This window comes from Dicentrarchus labrax, unplaced genomic scaffold, assembly GCF_905237075.1.
Source record: "Dicentrarchus labrax unplaced genomic scaffold, dlabrax2021, whole genome shotgun sequence".
Taxonomy (NCBI): Eukaryota; Metazoa; Chordata; class Actinopteri; family Moronidae; genus Dicentrarchus; species Dicentrarchus labrax.
In genome coordinates, this window is record NW_026136701.1 from 3,259,462 (window position 1) to 3,278,513 (window position 19,052).

A 19,052-nucleotide genomic window follows, 5' to 3' on the forward strand; every position below is an offset into this window, starting at 1 on the left:
GAACATATCTGATCAATGACAATAACTCAAAGACAAGTAAAATCATACTAACAGTTAGATCTTCAGTTTAGTGAATAAAATTACGGAGCGACAAAACGCCGCGTGATTGAATTTGTACTTGGTAATGGTTGTCACCACACTCATGTGACACTGCCAGTACTTGAACGCACCTCCAGTCATGTGTCATTGAGGGAGCAGCGGGCTGGAGAAAGTCAACGGATGCTTGTCGTGAAATAAGTGAATAAAGTTTGTCTAAACGGCGCAGTCTAGTATTAAGTAGTAGTAAGCTGTGCTAACAAGCTTTTTCGTGAGTTTTGTTTGGGACATCTGCCGAATTTGGGGATGAAGAGAGCACAGGTAAGTTAAGTTAAGTTAGCTAGCTATTGATCACGACCCGTGCTCATGCGGAGCCTAGCAAACTTCAGCTAAAGTTCATACTAGCTAACAGACGATATGTTTGCTATAATGTTAATAAGCCCGACTTTTTAACTAATTAAGTGAACTCATATAAATTTACATAACTTTTTATGCAAAGGCGTCTCAAGGACATTCTTACAAAGTAGAATTTCGTCAGGTTTTACCAGTCCATGTGTGGTATTAAATGCGCAACGTTAGCAAAAGGTCAGTGTAGGTCAATAAAACGTGTTAAAGATGATTTCAGATTTCTCTTGTTTCTTTCTTTGTGAGTTATGTCTGGTCTTTCAGTTGAGTTGAGTTTGTGGTTTATTTTGTGAGTGACCTTCCAACTAATAGGAATTCTTACCTGAAAAGCTAACGGTAAATTGTAACCTAACAAAATGTGTGACATTGAAGAGAAGCGTTCATAAACTTTAAATTGAATAAAAACTGGTGACAGTTGTAAAAATAACTTGAACAGTAGTGGAACTATTTGAAGAGCATCAAAGAGGGATGACAGTTCATACCTGTTTCTGTGAGAAAAGCGTTGATGTTCAGACTTCTCCAGGAGTTATATTTGTGATTTACTGTGAATGTTACTGTCTGGAACTGACACTAACATGGATGCATTTTCTTCCCTAAAGTAGCACCTATTGGCTTGACCCAGAGAGGGACTCTGTCCAAACGTGAGCATCTGATGGGTGAGTAATCCCTCAGAGGTCAAGTTTTACGTTCATTTATCTTTTCTTTCTCTATTCATTTCAATGGCATTTCCAAGGTTTTGGTTTCCTGCTGTGTTGGTGTTTGAATAGTGTTGTGTTTGTTGTCCAGTGCAGTCTGTTATACGCTTTGATTTGTTGTTTAAATGATTGCTCAACAGCCATCAGCTACTTGTTTTAATTCCTTGTTTAGCTTTTATCAATTCATTGGTCTGTTCAGGAATAGTAAGCAATTTTAATAGAGTCATTGACTCCATTTGTATTATATCAGAAAGTATGGTTGCTGATGTAGTATTGCATTTCACTAGCATGGCAAAGAGAGCTTAATCATTTTGCAGTAGTTTTACTGCTACTCTGTAACTGCTACTGTCACTAGTATTGTCATCAGTACAACCATCACTGCTAACTTAAGTGCCTAAACTAATACATGTACTGTTAGTGCTATTTCTATTACTGCTAGCCTTACCAGCGGTTTACCATTATATTTTTTATGTAGTCATTCATTCACTCCTTTATTCTACCTAGGTCAAGTCTGTGAAACTGAGTATTCTTGAAACCTTCTGCTTTGCAAGTCCGAGCTTAATGTCCTATTTTAATTTAGTGCAGTAAAGTGTAATTTCGCAAATATTTTGCAATTGTGTTTGATTTACAATCAGTGAACAGGAAGTGTGGAAAAGTTATGCGTTGGCCGGGAATCGAACCCGGGTCAACTGCTTGGAAGGCAGCTATGCTAACCACTATACCACCAACGCATACTGCCGTGGTATTGCGTAACTCTTTCAACTACATACACACAGCCACATCACCTCAACCTCACTTGTTCTGGGAAAACTCTGAACTGGAACGAACAACAATTTACCAAGGTGGTGAAGTTTACATCCTGCACCTTGGCAGTGTTTCACTTTAAGGAATGACCCTCTTAACTAATGCGCTTATAATGAAAGTTTCCGTAGTGTAGTGGTTATCACGTTCGCCTAACACGCGAAAGGTCCCCGGTTCGAGACCGGGCGGAAACAGTCTTTTTCTGTGAGTGTGACAGTTGTCTGTCATACAGTCAGATCAGGTGGCAGCCATGTTATGTTTTTGTTTGAAGTTTTCTGCTATATGGTACTGCACCAGTCTCAGTCAGTCTTTATAAAGTCCTGTGGTAGTTAATCCAACATGAGTTTCCGTAGTGTAGTGGTTATCACGTTCGCCTAACACGCGAAAGGTCCCCGGTTCGAAACCGGGCGGAAACATGTGTTGTTTCTTTTGCTGTCTTTTGATGCTCTTGTTGTTACGACATGTATGAGCATGAGCATGTGTCCAAATCACAACCTGTTACAGCGTTGCCAGTTTAGATTTTAATCTCATGTAGTACAAGCCAGTTTTAACTTCTTTCATGAAGAAGGATGGAAAGAAAAAAGATTAACGCCCAACGTGGGGCTCGAACCCACGACCCTGAGATTAAGAGTCTCATGCTCTACCGACTGAGCTAGCCGGGCTGTGTGTGTTAGGGAAAATGTGCTTTTTTTTCTAGGTCCCTATATGCAAATACACTATATGTTATAAGACAGCCCGAGTTGGAAAGTGTAAATCTCGCAGCTATCTCACGACATTTCACCGAGACACACCCCCTTTTGGTCGTAATTTCAGCCGTCCCACTCGGGGGACCTCACAGTACACCGAGCTAAAAGAGGACGAGCGTACAACCTGCAAAACAAAGATGGCAGCGCCCATATTTGGGTGTATTTTCTTTGTATTTGTACTATGTTGGTCGTTTTAATGTTGATTTTAAATGCTCTTACACACTTGTTTACATTGCTGCTTTAGTCCGGTCACCAATTTATGCAGTGCACGGTGTTGCTGCGATCAAGTAGCTACTTCCGTAATAGCCTATGGGCCAATGGTTTGCACTAAAAAGCCATTGGAGAATTCTTATTTGAAATCATGGATCATCATGCAGTCTTTCTACTGTGGCTGCCCCCTGGAATATCCTCTCTTGACTGACTAGAGCCTGCCTCACTGTCATCAGGAATTGCCTGCGGGCCAGGAGGATAATGTTAACATTTTAAATCTTATAATTTCACTTAACAGTTGCTTATTAGTGTGCCTGGAAAAGCAACTTCAGCTGTTCAACTGCCAGAGTGTTTATCACTAGAGTGGAGAGTGAGAGAAACATTTGTTGAAAAATACATTTGGAAACTGCTCTCAAGGCCACAAATGTCACTCTACAGAAATAATTTATAGATAGAAACGTAGGCAAATCCATTGGGGTCGCCGTGTTAACACTGCTGAAGCTGTCAGACAAATAGTTTTGGCGGGAAACGCACTGATGCGCCAGCAACACCCTCTCATGGCCCCATCTACTCCCATGTTAATTGGAAATTAGAAATTCTGAAAGGAGCTCGTTGAACCTCTCCTTCCTCAATCTCCTGAGGTCACATTTTTTAACTTTAGCCACTGAAACTCTGCAGTCCTATAGTCAACAAAATGACGATGCTCACGGTCTTTTCGGTTTTCATTTTGGTTGTTTTTTTGGTCATTCCTGGCCAATGGTTGAGGGGATTCATTTTGAGATTTTCTGTGTCTCTCAGGAGACAGAGAGAAAGCCTGCAGCTGCTGTGGCCTCCCCTGGTTGCCACGACAACCAAAGCCTGCCTCTCACATCCACGCACACACATAGCTAGCTACAGAGGAGTGTTTAAGGTATTAATAAGCTAGCGCTAGCTTGCTAAAGAGAATGACAAGGTATTAATATATGGGCCAGAGCCAGGCACACTCAAAGTTTCTTTAGGAATTTTCTAGTTAAAATAACATTATACATAAAAATTCAAAAACATTAAAGCTATTCACCTATGGCCTGAAAAGACTTTTATTTTACATTTAGTCTACTTCAGGTAAATGCTGTTTATTAATGTCAGACTAGCTACTCAACATTACAAAACGATAAGCTGCCACATCTGGGAAGGTCAACAGACAACAGGTGTAGGATAGCCTACTTACATTGTTTGTTTTTTGAAAAAACACTCTGATCGTTTCAGATATAAAATCAGAGTACGGTCCAGGAGCGCGGTACACTATAACAAATAGAACTGGCTGCAGTGTTTTCCAGGATGGGTGAGAAAGACTAAGAACAAGGCTTTCAAATGAATTATAATTTAGTTTAGGTTTAGGGTCCATTAAAACACTCGAATCATATATGGCTGCCACTCCACCTCCTCGGCCTGTGCCTCGAGGAATGTGAGTATTAATATGACTGGGGGGGGTGGATTCATTTAGGCCAACATACTCCTTGTGGGACAACCAGGTCTCAGTAAGACAAAGTAAATCAATATCATAGTCTGATATTAATTCATTCACTAAAACAGCTTTAGAGGACAGAGACCTGATATTTAACAGCCCACATTTCATTCTCTTATTTTGTGCTACTGAGGAGTTAGTTTTAATTTTTATTAGATTTTTATGTTGAACTCCTCTTGTTTTTATTTCTTTAAATAATTTCGGTGGTCGGGGGACAGACACAGTCTCTATGGGGTTTTGGGTGGGTGACTGTTCTAAAGAAAGCGCAGAGAAGTGTGTAAGACAGCAGCTCTGCTTCCTGGTCCCAACTCTGGACTGTCAGGTTTTAGAGATAAACTTCGCCATATTTCTAGATAAAAGAGCCGCTCCATCCAAAGTGGGATGGATGCCGTCTCTCCTAATCAGACCAGGTTTTCCCCAAAAAGGCTTCCAGTTATCAATGAAGCCCACATCGTTTGCTGGACACCACCTCGACAGCCAGCGGTGGAATGACGACATGCGGCTATACATGTCATCACTGTCTGCCACGGGAACTTTCCAGTGTTGTCGCCATCACTGTCTATATTCCTCACAGTGGTCTTCATCATCACCATCACTGTTTACATTTATGATGTCCTATTTATTCTCCTGTACAGCACTTTGGTCAACTTTGGTTGTTTTTAAAGTGCTTAACAAATAAAGTTGGATTGGATCACTGGTCACATTGGGCAGGGGTCCAGAGAAAACTGCATAATTACACACCAACTCCACAGAGGGAGAGGGAGAAGCCATAGCTAACTGCTAATGTTACTGAAGCTAGCGTGTATAAAAAACTTTGAAATAGTGAAAAGTCGCTAAAAGAAGGAGTAACTCAGAGTGTTTAGGTAGAACTAGTCTACGTTTAAATGTTAAGCAGGAAAATAACCGCCGTAACAAGTAAAACTAATTTAGATTTAGCGTTCACTGACAGAGCTACAGCACCAAACAGTGTACACAGAGCAGGAAGTAAACCGCAAATGAGTCAGTACGCTTACCCTAGCAGGTAGCACAGGTCACGTGTCAAATGAATTAAACAGTAGAAATTTTTCCACCACAGACTTCTACTACACACGAGTCCTGTCATCTTGAGAAGTTCTCCGATGACTCTGCTGTGGTGGGGTGTATCAGCAGGGGTGATGAGACTGAGCACAGGAATGTGGTGGATGACTTTGTCACAATCTAAAACCTCGTTACTATTTATTTATCTACTGTTTTCCATTTTATTTTTACTGTAAACTATATGTTCATTTCTGTTTTATATATTGTGTTAGAAATTGTATAAAAGTGTTTGTTGTGTTTTTTCCCCCCAGGAAAAAAAAAACTTTACACAATTTTTATAGGGCATCAGTCTCTGTGGCGCAATCGGTTAGCGCGTTCGGCTGTTAACCGAAAGGTTGGTGGTTCAAGCCCACCCAGGGACGCGAAGTATTTTACACCTTCCACTTGCTACAGCATTGATTATCCCGCTCTTACTTCAGGGGCATCCGTTTGAATATCATAATTTCTGCATTAAAAGTGAAAGCCTGTTTCCCCTGATGAATCAAAACTTAAAAGCAAATGTAGCTTAGCAGAGCTTAAACTACACAGATCTTTCATCTTGTGAGGCAGTATGTGTGTCTGTCTCTGTGGCGCAATCGGTTAGCGCGTTCGGCTGTTAACCGAAAGGTTGGTGGTTCAAGCCCACCCAGGGACGGGAGTAATATCTTTAACAATTTTAAGCACTAAATTAATCCTGGCCGGTAAGGCAGGATCATGTTCATTCAATTCCCTAGGAGGGGTTCATTTAAACGCCTAGAAATAGCAAAAAATGGCACCAAAATTGGACATTAAATTCAAAATGGCCAACTTCCTGTTGGGTTTGGGGTATGGGTTCCATAGGCTTTTTTATACATCTAGACATGACACATCACAGCAGTACCATTTGTTGGTACAACAGTGGTTTAACTGTACTAGTGCAGTGCCCGTAGGAAGTATGTATTGCTATAGAAAAGTGGGAGGTTAAGTAACTTTTTCATGGATGGCCAAATGAAGTTGTGTTTGAAGGTGGGACGTCAGGGACATTTAGGGTTGTTGTGAAATGTGTAGATTGATAACTATTGTGTTTTCATATAATTTGGCTTTTAGCAAGGTCAATTCTCCGCACCCTCATCTGTGTGAAAGTTTCAGATGCGGCGAAGGGGGAAATGTCGCTCCGTCCCTGATCCTGCTCTGGAGGTAGTATCAGGGACGCAGGAGCGAGGGCGTGTCGGTCAGACAGTCTGATAGTAACGAAAGTGACGAAGTTACGTTTTTCACTCTAAATGACATAATTATACATAATCACCAGCAGTAAACTGGACGCTGTCTGACTCCCTCACTCGCAAGACGGAGAATGTTTCCGGTGGAAAGTAAACTGATGTCTCGGTCCGGAGGGCTGGCGGTCGCGGTGATTTTTGATGGCATACACTCCGTGAGTTTTTCGCCGGTGACAGACGCTGTTCTTCGGGCAGAAATGTAATGGAAGAGTCGGTAGGACAGGCGGGAGGACAGAAAGGCTTCTCCACGTACAGCTGTGGTATTTTTTTCCTCATGTAAGTTGCCAAAGACAGTTACAGTTACTACGTTACTGTTGTTTGGTCCTGTAACGTTGCTTTGTGGGACATTTCTCTTTATTAAGTTGAGTGAGAGACCTGTGCAGTTATCGGACTGTCTTACCGACACGCCCTCGCTCCGCGCCGTCGGCTTATCCTTTCACACTATTTTGGTAGTTTCAAAAACAATTTTTGATGTGGAAACCCTTGCTGCCATTGCTCTCTCTCTCTCTCTCTCTCTCTCTCTCTCTCTCTCTCTCTCTCTCTGATGTATGCTAGCCTATATTACAGGGCTAAATAATATGTCCTGCCCAGTTCATTTACTAGGCTATGCTACAAGTTAGTCTGTTTATGCTGCCAGGTTTCATCCCATTTCAGATGTAGTTCATTTTCTTCTTTCAGAATTTATATGCGCTGACCATGAGGTGTGGTACTTTCACATCAGTGGAATGGGGTTCATCTCCCTACAGTGTCCTTGCTAAAAGACAAATTATATGAAAACACAGTAGTTATCAATCTATACATTTCACAACAAACCTAAATGTCCCTGACGTCCCACCTTCAAACACAACCTCATTTGGTCATCCATGAAAAAGCTACTTAACCTCCCATTTTCTATAGCAATACATACTTCCTACGGGCACTGTACTAGTAATTGATTGAACAGTCTCATAAAAATACATTAAACTATTTATTCAGAAACGGGATTAATAATTAAATTAACAACTACTACCAAAATCATTATTTATAGTTAGACTGGAAGGCTTTGGAGTTCTGCATAGAAGAGGTTGGTATCACCCACTCTTGTACGAAATTGTACGAAAAAGGCCAGCATATATAAACAAATATTTATTAAAAGGGACAATAAAAGCAAACAGAGGAGAATACACTATAAACAATCTAACTTAAAGGAACTAAGTTAGAGGAAAAAGTGTGTGTGTGTGTGTGTGTGTGTGTGTGTGTGTGTGTGTGTGTGTGTGTGTGTGTGTGCGCGCGCATGGGGGATTCCGCGCCAGACAGGTGTGTGTCCTTTGTCCTCTGACCAGATGTTTCAGCGGCGTACACGTGTTGGTGAAAGACAAAGATCATGGAGGGGTTTAAGTTCCCTCTCCTCATGTATGTGCTGAGGTTTAGGCTGAATTTGTGTGTGTGATTGTAGATTAACGGTGCCGTTAAAAGGGAGTTTGTGGCATGCAAAGACGGTGTGTGAAGCATAACATTAAATTAACATCACCTCAGCACTTTCTCAAAGACTAGTTACTACAGTAACCTGAGGTAATCAGATCAACAACACAACACAATGCAATAACCACAATAGTGTTTTCACGATACCAAAATTATTGTTTCGATACCGATACTAAGTCAAGAATTGCGATTTCGATACTTTTTCGATACTTTTCCTGAAAAGGGAGAAACACTCTCAAATATCATTGCTGTGCTTTATTTTAAAACCGTGACATGAACTTTGAATTCAAATATGAACAGTGATTATATTAAACAATGTAAACATTCAAAAGATTAAATATCAAAATATAAATAATATCAATTTAAGCAATGGCATTCAAGGTAAAAAAAAAAAAAAAGCAAATAAAATTTAGCAGCAATATCTCAGATATTGTAACTTATTCTCAGCCATTGAGCTTTATTTTAATTCTGGACTTTGAATGTAAATATGAACAACAATTATATTAAACATATGAACAAAATATTAAATATCAAAATATAAATAACAAATAAAAGCAATGGCATTCAGTTTAAAAAACAAATCAAATTTAGCTGCATTATCTCTTATCAAACCTGAGTTGTTGTTTTTTCTCCAGTGAGCATTAGCCCTAGAATGGCCAGCAGATGTTCATTTCTTACTCTGTTCCTTTGTCTTATTCAAGTTCTTGGCCAAGAAAACTAGCGTTTCTAAATGTTCCTCAGTCAGTCTGGAACGTCTCGGATTGCAGATATTCCCAGATGTGCTGAATACCTGTTCAGATGCACAACTTGAAGCAGAAATGCAAAGATACTTCTTCGCAAAGTGCGCCAGGATGGGCAGTTGTGCCTCATGTTGACTCCACCAGGCCAGGGGATCCTCTGCAGGGCTGATTTCTCTGAACTGTTTGTAGTCAACAAACTCACCATCTAATCTTTCTGTGGGTGTTGCAGGTGTGGGAGAATGTTGCCTCATTTCAGAATTATCTGCCCCTTTCTTCTCTGAGGTTATGGTGCAGAGCAAACTTTTTAAGTCTCTCCTATTCCTCTTTGGTGCAGCACCTGCTCCTCTAGGGTCCACTGGACTGTGGGGTGGAAGCTGAACGGCCTCAGCTTTGAGGAGCAATTCCCTCTTTACATCCTCTTCCATAGTTAGAAAAGTACCTTTAAATCTAGGATCAGGGAATGTAGAAGTGTTTAGTGTCATCTGCAGGTTGTGATCATCATACCTTTTCTCAAAATCTCCTCTAATTTTGTTCTTTATTTCTAGGGCCAAGGGGTGGTCATCTTCCTAGTCTTTTAGGCAGGCTTTGATTTTCCACATGAGTGGCAGGACTGATGATATGGTGGTTTCTTTTTGTCCACTCAGGGCATCAGTGAAGTCACTGAGTGGAGCCAGGACATCCCTCACTATTTCTAAAGTGGTCATGTCTGTGTCCTTGGGCATCAGGTGCCACTTCTTCCTGTCCTCAGCCAGAGCAGCAGAGACAGCTTGCTGCTGCTCACAAAATCGTTCCACCTGCTGCCTTTGAGGAGTGGCTCCAGACTTCTGCAGCAGAAGAAAATGGAAATATTTAAAATATGATGGTGATACATTTTTCATAACAGAGGACCTAAATAGTTTGTATGATAGTAACAATAACTTGTGACTAACTTAGCATCCCTATATACAGTGGTTATAGTGATAACTGCTAACATTTACTTAACCATAACACTATCATAATTAATAATAGGAAATAATGAGTTAACCTAATGTTATTTAAGCTGTGATATGTGGATTAATATAGGCTAATGTTTCCTGTACTTCAACGTCTGATTTCTTTGATGGTTAACATTATCTTTGAGTCCATAACTTCTTACAAGGCATTTCACAAATACACCTCCTTTGCGTAGGTCTGTGCTCTTTAAATGCTGTAATAACCTAATATAAATAAATCACTGACAAACATGCACATGCTCTGATTATAATCATATAGCCTATAGATCATTTTAGCTGATGTTTGTATGCTTTATTTTAGCAGCTTGCAAATTATTAACGTTTTCTGTGGAAGTTGCGTTTTCAGAGATGTTGAATTAGCCGTAGGCAGGCTGTTGGTTAGCCATGAAGATAATGCCCATAGTTAGCCTACTATTTCTCTAGATAGCCTCGTCAAACTACGGTGACGCAAAATAGTGACTTCTCACAAAATAAACCATAGCATTTGACTTATTTAAGGGCATGAACGTGATCGTGTTATCTTTCAAATACTACCCTGTCGGTCTTTAAATTCCTTATACAACTCGGCGTGCTTGTCGGCCAAGTGCTTCGCCAGGTTTGAGGTGTTGGCTCCTTTCGTTTGCAGCTGTTTGTAGCACTGGCGACAAACAGGTCTCGATTTATCTGAAGCTTTGCCCTAACTGTCAGCAAGGTAGGCAAAATATTTCCAAATTTCACTCCTTGCGTCAATGTAACGTTGTTAACGTAGTTCATTTTTAGGGGGCGCTATGGAGTCATTTACCACACCCATGCGCAAGACCCATATCAGATGTAGCCCACCAAAAATGCAATGTAAGTGTTACTGTAAAACACGTAACAGCTACATTTGTGTACCGATTTTCATGCATATTGGTGAAACGTGCTGCAAGGGCTGCACTATAGTTGGTACTGTCGAGCCATTTCGCCATGCCACCACCACCCTAATTACAAGTTGGAACTTTATTGATGGTGATAAAGTTATCACAAACACGATGATGTTTTGTTATAGCCTAACGTTTTTACTTCAGGTGATCACATGTATGTTTCAAAAAATATGTCATCGTTGCAGCACTCTATCCTCCCATACCTTAGCTTGATGATTGTAGGTGAGTTTTTTTTAGCTTCTAGCTTGTTCTCTGGGGGAACTATTTGACCGGGTGCCAGCGTGTGTATGTAAATCAATCAATTGTATTTCCGTAATTAATCAGCCGCCTCACCCCTATTCATGATCCTGTTGGACTTCTTACTACATTGCTACAGAGCCGTTGTCACGCTAACTCTCTCCACCGTAGTTCTATTGATGGAGGTCCTGGTACCAAGATGTCAGGGCTCTGACCTCCATTCTGTAGGCCGTTTCATCATCACTGGTAATCGGGCCAGTCACTGTCGTGTCGTCAATAAACTTGTTGATGATGGTGTTGGAGCTGTGGGTGGCTAGGACTTCCATGGAATATGGATTTTTGGGCCTGTTCCTACCAAAACCCAGACCTAGAAAATTGAGAATGGAAAGAATACAAAGATGGCAACTGCCACTGTTAACTACCCACATATTTATAATGCATACAAAGGGGAGGAGGGTGACTGAAGAAATGGGAGGTAATCTGTAATATATAATTGTAAATCTGGTGGCTGAAAAATTATTTCACTAATTTTCTTTTTAACAGTTACACCTCACACCCACTCTTCTGTCTACTTGGCTGTCATTAGTCCATGACACTAAGCCTGGTATCATACCTAATCATATTAGACAACATCATATTAGAGGGACAGTGATGATGATGTCAATGAAGATAAAGATTATTCTCTTATCTCTCTCCCCACCCTTTTCTAAACTTGTCTTCTCTCTCTTGTCTGTTCTCCCTATGTGGACACACTCCTCGTGACTGCCTAGATTGAAAGAGGATAACAAATAAATACAACAGACAAAGGTTGGAAAAAAAACAAGCTGTAAGAAACTGACGGACAACAGTTCTCACCTAAGAAGTAAAGGTAAGAATTTCTGGCCATTTTAGTTAGATACCATGCATGTGATTGTACAGTATGTCTAGTACTCCCATCTGTGTCTCTGTTGCTGTTTACACAGGTATAGTTTCTCCACACTAAATGCTTCTGTAAGAGACCATGTTTATTTTATATATGTCACTGTTTAGCAGTTGTGGTCACTTTGTTTGCAGCAAATTCCTTCAGATTGTTTCTGTGTATATTTATTGTAGCAGTACTACATTGTTGACCTAAGCAGCACACGATGATATATACGCTTACATACACCTATACTTATATACGCTGCTTTAGTCAAATCAGTTATTCATATTCATATGTAATAAAGTGTATCTACTCAGATACTTTTCAAAGACATATTTTGCCATGTTTAAAGCCATTGCACTTCAAGTCCAGACCACTTGCATACACTTGCATTTGAGTTCAAACCAACCATGCAAGAAATGTGTTGCTTTGATAACATGAGGGAATTAGCTGCCTCAGGCTGATGGGCATTATCAGTTAATGACGTATTGTTGATTAGGACCCTGTTGTCATCAACAGCTCAGCTGTATCAGCATAATAGCTTTCAGTGTGGCCTTTACTGATGTATCTAGGGTAGAAGTGGTTTCCTCATGGGTGTATTCCTTAATGCTCAGAGCTGAGAGCCGTTAATGTGTGCAAAGGAACCCAAATATGATTTGACATTTCAGAATTACATTAAAGAACTATATAATCTATTTATCAGTAATTATGCTAGAATTCCAATAATTGTAAAATAATAAGGTAACATTTTCTCCTTTTTCTTTTAGAGAAGAATTGAGTCTGTCATCAGAATTTAATTTTCAGGATCACAATAGCATAAAACTTAGGTTCTAAAATGGTAAACAGAATGACAGGCTTAGCGAGCAAATTATGTTATATCACACGCACATACAAGATAAGATGTCCTAAGAATGTGTACATGTCAGACTCCTGGTAATCTCAGCATAATCTGATAAGTAAACAGTCAGCCTGGCTCACAGTAAGTGGTTGTGACAACTGTGTGTCAACCTCCATGGACCCATGCACACCAAATATAGCAGATAGTTGGGTTGGATGTATCAGTGTTTAATAGCGCTAGGGCTATGTTCATACGAAAATAGCTAAATTGGTCACTATGTTAGCCTTTTTGTCCACAATAAAACAGTTTTTTTTTTCAACCCAAAAACAATGTTTAAGCAAGTGCTTGCCTGGCTATATTATTGTCAACATTATTATTATATCAACATCTAACACATCAGAGGTGAACAAGATTTATTCTCAGTCCAGCTCAGATTTATTTTGTACACTTACTCCAAGTTAAACATAAATGATAAATGTATCACACAGTTGAGAGGAGAAGATGAAGTAAAAACAATGTCCCACACATTAGCTAGGCCTGAGCGATGTATCAGCAATAGACATTTCATCTGTAGCAATAAGAAAATTACTAGCTCATATACAGCCTTTCATATAACCTATAATAATAGAGCATGCTAAGAGTGAATCAACATAGCTGCTTCCCCTCTTTGGAGTACGCAGCATGTCATCAGTCACAACCAACATCTGTTAATCTGAAGGAACAATCCACAGGCTGTCCACAATGGAGAGGTACTCAGCAACAATGACAAGCAACACATTAAAAGCATTAAAATTATTAGTTGTGTGCCTTGATAAATAAAGTGATTAAATTCAACTTTTTCCACCTGCTCTTTATAAAAATAGCAGGTTAAAAATAAGGTTATTAAAAATTCTCAATAATTATCGATATCAAATGAAATTACATATGTTACCATGATACATTTTTCAGCTACACTTGTATGTGGAAGTTTGGCAATCCCTGGACAAGTAACACATTTTGGTGATTTTTTCATTGGAAGGATTTAAACACAGCCTCCATGGCTCCAGAGTGCGACCAATTTAGTCGCACATGCGACCAAAATTTTTAAGAGTGCAACTAATAATTTTTCTAGGTCGCACTGGTGCACCTGACGCTGCCCGGGTGAAAAAATGTATTTCGCAAGCGCATCATCTCTCTGTGTTCTCCTGTGACCGAACTCACACAGTCATGGTAGGATCATATCGTGTTCTAAACCAATAAGAGACAGAGCTAGGGCGGGTCTTTGCCTCTGATTGGCTGTGGTCCTGTTCACCGCGCTAAATTGCGTGTTTAAAAATTGCCGAGCCCCGGTTTTGTGTGAGAGGTGGTGAGTGAAAAGTTAGCATGACCCATAGAGCCACCAGTCACATTAATGGGAAATATGCTAGGTTATAATAAACAAGAATTTTCCTTTAAGAGTTGGAGTTGAGATGGACTTGTAACATGGTCCTCACCTGCACCTGTTGCATGGACCTGATCATGTCTTTCAGTTTGTGTGTTCTCTGTATTGCAGACTGCTATCAAGATGTCTGGCTCTATCCTGGAAGAAGATGAGTTGCCTGCCAATCACACAGGTCAGAGGCAGAAGTCAAACAGTATAGTAGACATTAATTACAAAAATTGTAGTAGTAGTAGTATGCAGTAGTATATCTGTTGTAAATCATCACCACAGATGTACCTTTCGGACTGAAAACCAACGTGTTTTTGTGGACATTTCTTTGTCTGCAGGTCCAAAAGGTGTAATTAATGACTGGCGAAGGTTTAAGTTGGACAGTGTGGATCAGACTGTCCCTCAAAGAAGGAAAGAGCTGCTCAGACAAATGTCAAGTCCACGAGAGGATGACAAAGAGAGAGTCAACCGAAAGGTGGATGGAAACACTCACACAGGAAAACTTGACAACACACTATTGACAGATTTTATAGACAGTGTATTTCAATTGACCACAGTTGCATGGATAATATGCTAACAAAAACAAAACAATAAGTTCAAACACATAGTCCACACAACAGTCTATTGTGGCTTGGATTGTACCTTATTTGTATGTTGCTTTGGACAAAAATGTCTGCCAAAAGAATACATTTGAATGTAACAAAAACGTGAAGAATTAACATACATTTCCTCAATTCTAGATGAGCGTTCAGGAGTACGAACTGATCCAAGAGGAGGATGAACATTGCCTGAAACGCTACAGAAAAAATTGTATGCAGGAAATGCATGAGCGCCTGAGCTTCGGTCCTACGTTTGAAGCAGTCTATGAGCTTGAGAGTGGAGAAGACTTCCTGGAGGTCATAGAGAAGGAGCATCGGTTGACACCAGTGGTAGTCCACATCTACCAGCATGGTGTCAAAGGTTAGTTTTTTTATCGTGTGTTTAAGTTTTAGCTCATAGACTCATGTTACAAAACGGTATAGCCTGTCACAGTTGAAAGTGCTGTTTGCTAATAGTGCATGCATGCATAATTTTGTCCTTTACCAGGCTGTGAACAGGTGAACTCATGTCTGGACTGCCTGGCTTCGGAGTACCCCAGTGTTAAATTTTGTCGTATTGATGCTGTGGCAACAGGTGCTGCTGAGCGCTTCTCCTCTGAGGTTAGTTAACTTTTTAAAAACAAAAACAACAAAGAGAATGATGAAGGTTACATTATTCATAATATACTAAACTAATAATTGATAGAATTACAGTAATCCCTACTGCAACATTGGGCTGTTGTATTAGCAGTATAATTTCTAGTAGTGATAGTAACAGTTTGTAGTCACACTGTCAGAAGTGTGAGGCTATAAGAAGTTAACTGACCGTTAAACCCCTCTCATTAAGTTTTGTTTATGCGGCACTAGAAAGAGCAATACTTGATATCTAAACCAGAAGCGAAGAGCACAAGAGTTTCTATCATTACATGGCTCTGATTATTGTATCATATATTAGCTCTTTTTGACCGAAAGGTTCAAGGAACTACAAAATCAGAGAAACTAAATTAAGAAACTGAGCAAGGAACCAGGGTCCAAAATTACCACCTGCCAGGCTCCAAATGTTGGCAGATTTGATAGGCATGTACCATATGGATTTTTTTTCAACCAATACGACAACCAATGATTATCTGCTTCTCATGGCCGATGCCAATAAGATAACCGTTAATTACACATATTTGTATTTTAAAAAATGAACAACCTGAGGGTAAGAAAGGCTAAAATGTAGTGAGGAAAGATGGATGAGTCAATATTCCATAGCTCTATCTTACCAAATCTAACTGACACTCACTGTTGGTAAACAAGGACTAGTAGTAAAGTACTTTGGCTTTCATAGAACATAAAGCAATAAAAAAATCAATTGTTTTGTATAAGAATTCTCAATAAATTATCATCATCACTGACCGATAATTTATCAGCTATAATTTCATTATCTGGATAATCCATTAGAATATAAATGTCCCATTATCAGCCCTAATAATTATTGAGCATCCCTAAAATTTGGGGTTTGACAGAAAAGGTGGCTGGTTAAAAAATGTTTAACACAGTCAATGTCAATTTAACACAGGCCAGGTTTACATAACTGTGTTTTCATGTGTACCAGCTAAGATTACAGTGACACTCACTGTCCACTGCACCTATTGTGGCGTGCCAGCTAAAAAGGAAAAGCCGGCTTTTGTGTGGTTTGCAGAGCTGAAGGGGGAGCAATCATAGTGACGGAGTAGTCTACAGCAACTAGGGGTATAGTCAACAATGTTTGTGTAATTATGCTTGCTGCCTGATCCAGGAGACAAAAGTTCCCACACTACAGGTTTAATACCACTAAATATGTACATTAGTATAGTACATTTTGATAGGAATAGGAATACAAAGTTTTTCCTTCCTACTGTTGCCAAGTGCTTGCTCATGGTGGGAATTGTTAGGTCTCTAAATAATGTTATAAGGAGTTCGGTATAGACCTGCTCTATTTGAAAAGTGTCCTGAGATAACTTCTATTATGATTTGGTGCTACACAAGTGAAATTGAATTGAAATCCCTTTCAATATTCTTTCAGGTTCTTCCTACTCTGCTGGTGTACAAAGCGGGGGAGTTGCTGGGCAATTTCCTGGCTGTTACCAAACACTTCAATGAAGAGTTCTTTGCAACGGATGTGGAGGCGTTTCTCAATGAATATGGCTTGTTACCTGAGAAGGAGTTCACAGCATGTGCTGATGAGGAGGACGAGGGAGGGGACGTGGAATAGAAAGAGAAAAGGATGATGGTTAAGAGAAGGGTAGGAAAGGAGGAATTGTAGTGGAGGGAAGTGGATGAAAGCAGACAAAAATGAAACAAGAAGAGGACAAAGGAAAGGAGAGCTGGGGAAAGGAGTTGGAAGAAATGGAGGGCAAACACACAAAGACACCACAAGAGTTAAGAAAGTATATACATTACATGTGCAGATAGACACACAGCAGTAAACATCGGCCAACACACACTGAATGCTGATTGTATTTAGAAGCAATTAGGTAGGTGTAAACCACATGGTGTTAGAAAGTCTGTCCTGAAATACTGCTTTGCAGTCATGTCATAGCTCTTAAATAAAAAAGTGCTTTCTGTCTTTCTGTGTAACATTGTACAGGCTACTATTGGACTGCCCTAATGGTATATATCTGAGCCTATTATCACAGTCACCATTTCAATATAGTCTGTCAACATGGGTAGTAGTACATGATGTATGTGGAGCATTATCATGGAGGGAGTGTATCCATCCTGGCCAACTTTTCCATTAAGTTCTGAGGAATTACCATCCATCCCTGTGCCAGTCTATACCACAGATAACTTTTACGGAGGACACGTTTATATAAATAATAAATAAAAATAAAAATAATATAAATGGGCCTGAAGCAAACAAAGCTCATGCCAGTCTATCAAAGTAACTAATTCCTCTGTTGAGTCTTATTTGGTAAATGCACAGTATTTTTATGTGTGTATAATATGGGCCCATAGGACCAGAGGTGACTATTGTAATGGCAATTTTTAAGAACCTATACATCCCTTTGACCTGGTCATTGTAAAACCATTAGCAACTGTTAAAGAGGCTATTATATGCATATAACCTTTAGCCCTGTTTCTATCTACACTATGTCCAAGTAAAGCGGGATGTTGAGACTTCACTAAGAAACCAAGGACATGATCATCTCACCACACTATCTGTCTGTTTACTGTCCCAGAACTCAGGAATGTGTAACTGTGTTAGAGTGACGCTCCAACAGGGATAAAACCATACTGCTTCTTACAACCTGGGCTCTTCGGACTTTCACATACGAGAGTGTGTGACGGTTGCGTTGAGACCATTCATGGATGACTTGAATAAAACCTTACAGAAAGACAAGATCATACTTTGTATGCTTTATTAAACAAATTGCCACCACACTATTAATTCAGTGTGTAAATGACACTAAAAACACAATCACTGCCTTTAATCCCATATGATGTGAATGTGGCTAAAGCCCATTGAACCAAATTCTGTGTAGGTTTGATTTTTTTGTAGCAAAAATATGACATTAATTCTAAAGGGTTAAAGCCCATTTAACCTTGACAGTTGCAATAACAGTGTTTATAGCCAAAGACCGCTTTCAGCCTGGATTAAAATCCATCCAAGTTTAAAAATGTTATAAAACAAAAGCCCTCTAAATTCTTTGCTAGGGAAATAGTACCAGGCCTATTACTCAAGGTCCGTGTGTTGAGGTAAAAAGAGGTGATCAAAATAGAATATAACAGAAAAAAATTATTTAAAGTTTTATGTCATTTAGACGACCATTATAAATTGTTCCAAATTATTATGCATATACTGTTTGTTTTTTTTCCCCCTAAATAGTTTACATAATTGGCAATCAATAGGATTTTTTATTCCTCAAGAATTATATCATAATCTGGATTTTATTAAACACAATTACCGATGATGACTGAGATTTTTTTTGCAAAATAACTCAAAATGCAGTGTTCCAAATTATTATGCAAAACAGAGTTTCAAAACTCTTAATAGTTTCTAAAGGACTGAAAACAGAAATCTGTTGTATTTTTTGCATTAGAGGGGATAATTCTTCTCAAATCAAAGCTATTCCAATCAAAAACATCTTTAAAGATTGAGTTACATGTTAACATAGGAGCCCTTCTTTGATACCACATCAACAACTCTCTCATCCATTGAACTTGTAAGTCCACGTACAGTTACTGTCTGTATTTCTTTTGAGGATGTCTGAATTGCCTCCCAGAGCTGCTGTTTTGAGGTAAACTGCCACCCACCCTCA

General features: G+C 39.5%; 1 protein-coding gene and 6 non-coding genes across 7 annotated transcripts; 5 read left to right on the forward strand and 2 right to left on the reverse strand.

The window, feature by feature from the left end:
• Positions 1-266: 266 nt before the first annotated feature.
• pdca (phosducin a) lies at positions 267-18,135 on the forward strand. The gene is made up of 8 exons (XM_051409316.1): positions 267-357; positions 1,041-1,097; positions 11,812-11,909; positions 14,312-14,372; positions 14,527-14,663; positions 14,929-15,148; positions 15,275-15,387; positions 16,817-18,135. Exons 4-8 carry the CDS (start codon positions 14,324-14,326, stop codon positions 17,003-17,005), a joined length of 708 nt encoding a protein of 235 aa, XP_051265276.1. The 5' UTR covers positions 267-357; positions 1,041-1,097; positions 11,812-11,909; positions 14,312-14,323; the 3' UTR covers positions 17,006-18,135.
• On the reverse strand, positions 1,796-1,867 carry trnag-ucc (transfer RNA glycine (anticodon UCC)). The gene has a single exon. It is a non-coding gene; the product is annotated as a tRNA-Gly (tRNA).
• On the forward strand, positions 2,059-2,131 carry trnav-aac (transfer RNA valine (anticodon AAC)). The gene has a single exon. It is a non-coding gene; the product is annotated as a tRNA-Val (tRNA).
• On the forward strand, positions 2,281-2,353 carry trnav-aac (transfer RNA valine (anticodon AAC)). Its single transcript has one exon. It is a non-coding gene; the product is annotated as a tRNA-Val (tRNA).
• Positions 2,527-2,599, reverse strand: trnak-cuu (transfer RNA lysine (anticodon CUU)). The gene has a single exon. It is a non-coding gene; the product is annotated as a tRNA-Lys (tRNA).
• Positions 5,763-5,836, forward strand: trnan-guu (transfer RNA asparagine (anticodon GUU)). The gene has a single exon. It is a non-coding gene; the product is annotated as a tRNA-Asn (tRNA).
• On the forward strand, positions 6,035-6,108 carry trnan-guu (transfer RNA asparagine (anticodon GUU)). Its single transcript has one exon. It is a non-coding gene; the product is annotated as a tRNA-Asn (tRNA).
• Positions 18,136-19,052: the final 917 nt, after the last annotated feature.